Raw genomic sequence first — 8586 nt, forward strand, 5'->3', positions numbered from 1 at the left:
CGGGACAGAACTGTCTTGACCCATGACCCTGAAGTAACCTGTTAGAGAGAGACATTATGTACCGTATGCACTCTGCACATTAAATAAGATGGGGTACTGTATTAAATCAAATCTAATTTTATTGGTCACAATCGCTGAATACCACAGGTGTAGACTTTACAGTAAAATGCTTACGAGCCCATTCCCAACAATGCAGAGTTAAAAAGTAAGACAAATATTTGTCAAATAAAAAGGAAATTGTTACACAATAAACACAACGAGGCTATATACAAGGAGTACCAGTACCGAGTCAATGTGAGAGGTAGTTGAGGTAATACAGTATGTATAGGAGGGTAGGGGTGAATGCGACTTGGCAATCAAGATAGATAATAGTTACAGGAATTAAATTGCTCTATGTTTTAACACCCAATTAAAATTAAACACTCTGTCAATTCATGAGGATTTGTAAGACCCTTATTCTATAATAATGGACAGAGCCCAGTCTTAAAGTCAATCAGCAGAGTTTATTCACGAGAGTACTGAACACGATACAGGTTACCACAGGTTATAAACTGAAAATGACGTCATTAGTTCCAGTACCAACCCGTCTCTTCTCCCACCCTGGTACAAAGGCAGTATCTCAAGCCTTCCCACATCGTCTCCCTAACAATTTAATATAATTTATGAGCCAAGGTCTTCTTGTGTAGATAAGCATTCTAGCCAGTCTGAAGATATCGTTCATTCATTTCTACCAAGGAACAGACAGTCATTGTTCTAATTCTTGATCATATTTACACACAATAGATTCAGTACTAGGATTAAGAAAGAAAATTCATACATATACAGTAACATAATAGTATTCTGATTAGTACATATACAGTAACATAATAGTATTCTGATTAGTCAGTCCTGATTGAAATGTATACATAATTAGTCATTATTGATAAAAATGCCCTTAACAGATAATAAACAGAGTTGCAGCACTGAGTGTGAAGTGTGAAAGTGAGTGTGTGTAGCATGTGTGAGCGTGTGAAGCATCAATATGCATGTGTGTGTGTGTGTATTAGAGTGTTAGTGTAGTGTGTGAGAGTGTGCATAGAGCCAGTGCAAGGGAGTCAGTGCAAAACAATTAACCTTGTACTGTAGTGGGATAAATAGCTTGCTTGCTGTTTGGGGTTTTAGGCTGGGTTTCTGTACACTTTGAGATATCAGCTGATGTAGAAGGGCTATATAAATACATTTGATTTGATTTGATTTGATGTGCAGGAGAGCAACCTACTGGTTCAATAGAAGTGTCAGAATTAGGGGAGCTAAAATATTCCCTTAAATTTAAACATGTCTACCGTAACATCAAAATCGTTGCACTGGGTTGGTTGTAGGCACAAAAGATAACCCTTTATTAAGCAAAGAGACATGGGCAGGGCTCAATATCTTGCTTGATAAATTAAAGACACTCAGTCCCGTGGGTTCTGGGACCGTGTGAACGGTCTCCTCTGCCTCTGATAGTCGTTTCTTCTTACCCCTTCGGGTGCGGCATCTCGTCGATGCGCGTGCCTGAGGCCACCTCCGCCCTTCTGTCCGTCCGTCCAGTCTCTCGTTGAATAAAAAACTGGAAGCGGATGAGGCGCTGGTTGTAGAGCGTTGATCAGACTGGGGTGGATCGAAGTAAGCGGCACCCCTCCTGCGTCTGCCATGGAGAGGGGGAGCAGGACCTCCCTTGTCAGGGTTTCTCCAGAAGTAGACTTTATCCTCGGCCTTGTCTTTTTTGTCTTGGTTTAATTTTTTGCTTTTAAGTTCCTTTATTTCTGTTGACAACTTGTCCTGGAGCGCTTGGTTAGTTTTCATCAGTTCATTGAATATGCCATCATCATTAACAGCTATTTGTAGAGTTGTGCGTTTGTCTTTAATCGTGTTATCCATTTCAATAAAATCCTTCTTCAACTGGTCAACAATTAATGTCATTAAATCAATAGAGCATTTGTTCAGGATGGCACACCAGCGCTCACAGAAATCATCTGTGCGCTGTCCCAATGATGGTTCTTTTTGCCACCTGAGGCCCCGTGGAATATTGCCTTGACGCACATAATCACTAAGAGTGACTATATGTAGATGCATTCTCGTCTGGCGCTTAGATAAATTTAACAGTTCTTTCGAGAGGTCAGAATTACCTCCCGGCATGTCAAAAAGGGACTCCGAAACAAGGATCTTATCACGCTCCCTTTGGCTACATTCAAAGTAATCTTGTGACCAGTGTCAGGAAAATAATTATCTTTCGGCATCGTTTAAGAGTTTTTTTTGTCGGTAGGGTGCTGCTCTTTTGGATTTTGCTCTGACACGCACTGTCAACTGAGGGACCTTATGTAGATAGACAGGTGTGTGCCTTTCCAAATCATGTCCAATCAAATGAATTTACCACAGGTGGACTCCAATCAAGTTGTATAATCATCTCAAGGATGATCTATGGAAACAGGATGCACCTTTCGAGTCTCATAGCAAAGGGTCTGAATACTTATGAAAATAAGGTATTTCTGTTATTTTTCCGCTTTGGCATCATGGGGTATTGTGTGGAGATTGATAAGGAAAAATGTGTATTTAATCCATTTTAGAATAAGGCTGTAATGTAACAAAATGTGGAAAAGGGGAAGGGGTCTGAATACTTTCTGAATGCCCTGTATATGACGACAATATTACCAACATTTATTAAAAAAATCTGCAAATTGCTTTAAACACATGATAAAAAAAAACAAAGCGCACGATCTGAGAGGAAAATCATACTGTAACTAACGGATAAGTAAAACCAGGAGACATGGTAAAGGTGAAGGACATCCTTAATTCGTATTAGAGACAACAAATGAAACAAATAGGTCATTTTAACATAAAATAATAAAATACTGCTCATCACTACTTTCTCATACTTTCATCACAAAAACGTGAAGTTCCCAGGAAGGAATCAGACAGTCTCGGGTTCTTTGTTGGTCATCGTGGCGGTGGGTAAGAGCATTATCATCTCTTTCCTCCTCAGCTCTTTACTCCTCAGAGCTTTTTCTTCGCATCTGAGACGGTAAGAGGAACACATACATACACAATGAATAGACTGCTCACCGCTGACATTTTATTGAAATATTAACCTTACTGTTTGAAAGCATGATGTTTCAACACAGTCACTTGTAGAAATAATAGAAACTGATGGTTAGAAATCTCACTTTTCTGGAAACTCAATGTCATCGATGGTGTCAGGAAGTGGCACACCTCTGGTCTCAGGCAACAGCAAGACCAAAGCTCCAGCCAGAAACGCAAGGGCCCCTGTGTTGTACAACACAAAGAAATCACCATCAGCATATGAGTGCCTGCTTGTATCTAGAAAACATTCCCTAAACAGCTGTGCTTGAGGCTACATTAGCCAAAAGTATTAGTTTCAAGCTCAAGATATTAAGATACTGGCACAGTACATGATTCAACAGCGTTGCTGTGTTAAAATATTACTGACGCATGTGTATAATCATCTTCTAACATTGTAATTAGGTACCAAAGATGATGAGTGGCAGCTCCAGCCAGATGGCAGCCAGTCTGTAGAGAAGGAACGGGGCCACGATGCCTCCGATGTCACACAGAGTGGAGCACACAGACACACCCAGGTTCCTGAGGATAGAAACAACTGTCGCTGTCTGGAATTTCAGCTTTAAACTAAACTTTCTGTTATGCGTAATGTCAGTATTCAGGGAAGGATTTTAATAGAAAAAATAAATAGCTTCTATTCCTCAGGTCATTGACAAGTCATTGGAAGCCGTTTTTTTTTCAAATTTTGAATTGTTACTTCAGTTTACTTCCTGAATTGACTGCCTTCAAAAGCCCTGCGGGTTACTCTTACCTGACAAACGTAGGGTACAATTCAGTGTTCACAAACACCACCATCTCAAAAGCCATGGTGATGCCCAACCGGCCTATGCAGGCCACCGCTGTTTTGAACCAGAACATGGCTGTATGTGCGAGAAAGAACAATGAGAGAAAAGCGTAACACAAATTAAACCAGGCAGGTCATTGCCATTTGACATCGACGTTATCGTAGACTCACTCTCAGGGATCATGGCAGTAATGAAGCAGGCTGCTCCAGCTACAATGTTGGCTGTGGCAAAGGGAAGACGCCGTCCGATACGATCGATGGTAAAGAGGATGAGGAAGGCAGCAGGGAATTCCACCAGACCAGAGATGAGAAAGTCAATGTAGACATTTCCTCCCAGGATTCCTAGACGCATGATAAGACCCTGGTAGACGACAGCACTAGTGAACCTGGAAGAAAGACACCAGTTATTTACTGAGGGGTCTACGGTGGCTGTAAAGGAAATATTATAGTTGTGAGCTGTGACTAATAAGGCTATTAAAGTTCCAGTAATGTTCTTGCTGTTTGTCGAATAGATTTTACCAGTTGAAACTAAGAATGAAGGTGTGTTTTCTCATTTTTGGAGTTCTGATTAGGTCCATGAACGAGGCGGTTGAGGTATCGGCATTGTCGTCTCTCATCGTCTGTAAGTACAGTAGTATTATGTAAGTTACAATACAACCTACTTTACCATGAAATGGCATCTTTGAGTATCTGTAAGATACAATGGCCAAATGTGAGCCATTTTAAACTACATTTCAGTTACTCATTTCAGCCGTAATTTCTCACCTCAATGTTCTTGGAGAGGGTTTTCTTGTTTTCTTTCGCTATTGCCTCAGTGATCTCCACAGCTTTCTTTGCATTGTGCTGAGAGAGAAGCCATCTTGGAGACTCCGGGATAAACCTGGAAGCCAGAACAAAAAACTCATTATAAAAAGCTTGAAGACATGAAACATAAACTTAAATATACCTGAATATCTACAGTATGAGGCAGTTCCAGGTCTTACCAGTAGTAGGACAGGAAGAGGATATAAGGTGCAGTGATGACCACCTGCAACCAGCGCCAGTCTGTGATGAAGTAGGAGATGAGGGGCAGGATGAGAATTCCAACACTGAAGAACATCTGGTAGACGACTCCCACAGTCCTCCTGTACTCTACTCCTACCAGCTCAGTGACTGAGGAGAGGGGAGAGAAGCAGGGCATGAGGACAGGACCCCGAGAATACATAGGGAAAGTGAGGTAGCTTCTGACATGAAGCTGAAATATTATCTCCACAAGAGCAAAACTACAACTTGAAATGTAAATATTACACCTACAATATGTAAAACTACAACTTGAAATGTAAAATTAAAATTTTAGACATTGTTAAAGTAAGTAATGTTGTCTTACTCAGAACATATCCAGCCACCCAGCCTCCCTTGACACCGAAGCCATATAATGCTCGGAAGACCAGCATGGATACCCAATTTGGAGACCATGCCACAAGAATTCCAAAAATCCCATTCAAGAGGTTGGACACCAAGAAGCTCGCCTTTCTGCCAAATCTAAAATGAAAGAGAAGAAGGTAAATACGGGGATGTAAATTTCCATCTCTGCACATACAGCATTTCAGAAGTTTACTTCTTTGATTCAGGGTTCACTCTTTTAGCAAGTCCATTTCCCTTCACTTTGCTGTTTTTAAGTCCTTCTAAAAGTCAGTAAGACATCTGCACTGGTGGGATCTTCTGTCTGACCATCCACATAGACTTCCTTACCTGTCAGCTAGGTATCCAATGGCTATGCTCCCTACGAAGAAGCCCACGTTGAGTGTAGCCTGGTACATGTCCACCACCCAGGCATCAGCACACACCAGGTCAAACTGAAATGAACAAATACCTTGTCATTTACTGCCATCTTAATCTGTTCTTTGTTCTGACATCCAATTTAAATTAAATGTCTTGGAACATTTTCAGGAATATTTCATGGAGTTCTCACCTCTGTCACAAAGGACTGTCTCCCCTTGTAGTCATACTCCCATCCTTCCTTGCAGGAGGTCATGGGAGCTTTGCTGCGAAGGGCGTCAGTGAGGTCAGACTCTGGGTTGTCACATGTCAGACCCGTAGCATTCCAGTCCAGTTCATACTGCTCACACTGGCTGTGGACCAACACTCCTGAGGTGTTGACCACCGGGACCGTGATCTTTCTAGTGTCCATCAGGTTCCAGCCACAGCTCTTCCGGATCTGACTCACCCCTGAGTCTCTGCACCAGTGCTCTGGGGTGAACCCTTGGAATACAATACCTACGTAGACACCGGCCCATGGCATGGAGACCATGCATAGCAGGGCAAAGATACGCTTCTGCGATCGGCCGAACTTGCCCGCCTCCTCTAGGATGTCATCAAAAGTGTATGAGTACATGGTAGCAGTTATTTCGGTCTCAAAGACATTTGTGACTGCAGAGGGACCTGTGCAGGGTTTTTAACCGTGTGAAGACATCAAGGGTCCAACAGAGAAGTTGACCTTCGACCTACAACGCATTTTGACATATTCACTAGAGCAGGCTGCAGACATGGGGAACTTTGAACATCATTTTAGAATGATTAGCTATTGGTTTTTGGTAAAGTTTCCAATCCAATTACATATTCACTGATGGTCCATCACAAACCACAAAGGATATCCATTAGTTTTTATACTTCTCTTTGTTTACTTGCTTGATTACCTGGTCTTGGGGAGTTTTAGAAACAACAGGGTCAAAATAATGATTGGTCTTACAGCAATGTAGGCCCATCTCAAGTTTGCCATGTGAGGCCTCAGTGATTTATTACAATAGGGAAACGTGTAGTGACTTAGAAACAAACAGTACTGGTGTACAGTAAAGAGACTTCTGATGTTCTGTTTAATACATGCATCAATGTGTTGAGGTCAAACGGTTGACCTTCAAAAAATCTCCACAATCCTGGAAGTGATAAATTATGTTACTCTTTAAGCTGATCTCTTTATTTATTAAAATAATGCAATATTTTTTTTTACATTTGAAATATGAAAAACAGAAAAATGCAGTAAAACACATTTGAGAACATAACATACAAGAACAAAATCACCTCATCAGAATGGAGCTCAAGGAGCCCCTTCCCCATGTTTCGTACCCAAATAAATTAACCAAGCAGACGTGCTTTGGTGCTTACAGCAGAGCTAGACATGATGCAACAAGCATTACTCGTTGCATCATTACCACACAGGATGACTTTCTATCGCTCCAGAGAAGGTACAGTAGTAAGTGCTCTTTCCCCATATCAAAGTACCCTTGTGCAGTTATGTCACAAATTCAATTCATGATCTTGGAGGTGTGGAAACATGAAAATAAATACAAAATGTGATTTTAAAAAAACATGGAAAATATTGTGAAGCTTTTTCTTCTGCTGCGGGGAGGACCACCTCGGCAAAACGTTTCTCCTATTAATAACGTGTACAAACCTTAATACCCTGAAAGGTGACCCATCATTTTTTGGATAAGGTCGCTATGTGGCCGGCCGCTTGCTACGGTGTGAATATTAGCTTCAACACTAGTGATAAAACACTGGCATTACAAATAAACTCTCCATCTTGAAGTCTGACTTGAAGTCCAGTCCAAGAGAGAGAACTTTGTCAAAGAATCATATAGTCAGACTTGTTAGTGAGGTGAGTTCCACTTCAAAAGCATTTTCTCATTACTGTTCTGTACCACTGACATGAGACATTGTCCCAACCAAAGATACATGAGAGTATAATTAGTGACTGCCTGTGTACATGTGGTTTGTGTACTGGTGTGTATATATGCCAACTGATAAATGCTAAATTAATTTCAAATAATCCATACAGTGAGCTCCAAAAGTATTGGGACAGTGTTACACTTTGTTGTTGTTTTGTCTCTGTAAACTTTGAATATGAAATTATACAATGACTATGAGGTTAAAGTGCAGGCTGTCAGCTTTAATTTGAGGGTATTTTCCCAAATACCATACCCCCAAGACATGCTAACCTCTCACCATTACAATAACAGGGAAGGTTAGCATTTTTTGGGGGGTATAATTTGTCTTTATTCACGATCCCGTCAAGGCTCTCAATAATCATGGTAGTATCCACATTAAATGTAGAAGTGTTGAGAAACATATTCAATTCTTACTTACAATAAAAGTGACTCCAAAATACATTATTACCATTCATTTCTATTGGGCAAAAAATAATCTGAAACACAACCAAAACAAACTGCAAACGCATCCAACAAGTTTGTAGAGCCATCGTGTGCTAGGAATATGGGACTAAACACTCAACTTTTGAATACTTTAATATACACAAGTGAATATGTCACAATATTTTTGGTCCCCTAAAATGGGGGGACTATGTACAAAAAAGTGCGGTAACTTCTAAACGTGCTGGAGTACTTAGCTAAAACAACAACAAAAATGTGTCCCAATACTTCGTAACTACTTCGAAAAATACTCACACTGCGATTGCTGCTGTAACCCCATTCCATGGAGGGCCGGGTGCCTACGGACTTTCGCTGTCTCCCTTGTACTTGATAATTAAGGTCACTAATTAGTAAAGAACTCCCCTCGCCTGGTTGTCTAGGTCTTTATTGAAAGGAAAAACCCAGACACGATGCCTTCCATGGAATGAGTTTGACACCCCTGCAGTAGAGACTGCATGGGATCGATACTGCTGAGCAAGACTGAAAGGGGATCTCAAGCTCACAAATACATTTCATCATGGC

At 40.9% G+C, this 8586-nt stretch overlaps 1 protein-coding gene across 1 annotated transcript; it reads right to left on the reverse strand.

Annotated features, from left to right (window-relative positions):
- Positions 1-2789: 2789 nt before the first annotated feature.
- Positions 2790-6815, reverse strand: slc22a2 (solute carrier family 22 member 2). The gene is made up of 11 exons (XM_021600433.2): positions 5832-6815; positions 5612-5715; positions 5247-5401; positions 4864-5032; positions 4646-4760; positions 4400-4500; positions 4052-4266; positions 3848-3956; positions 3506-3618; positions 3183-3282; positions 2790-3032 (listed from the first exon to the last, which is right to left on the reverse strand). The coding sequence occupies exons 1-11, from the start codon at positions 6252-6254 to the stop codon at positions 2930-2932; spliced, it is 1707 nt and encodes a 568-aa protein (XP_021456108.2). The 5' UTR covers positions 6255-6815; the 3' UTR covers positions 2790-2929.
- Positions 6816-8586: the final 1771 nt, after the last annotated feature.

The sequence above is a fragment of the Oncorhynchus mykiss genome, chromosome 4 (assembly GCF_013265735.2).
Source record: "Oncorhynchus mykiss isolate Arlee chromosome 4, USDA_OmykA_1.1, whole genome shotgun sequence".
In the NCBI taxonomy this organism is placed as follows: Eukaryota; Metazoa; Chordata; class Actinopteri; order Salmoniformes; family Salmonidae; genus Oncorhynchus; species Oncorhynchus mykiss.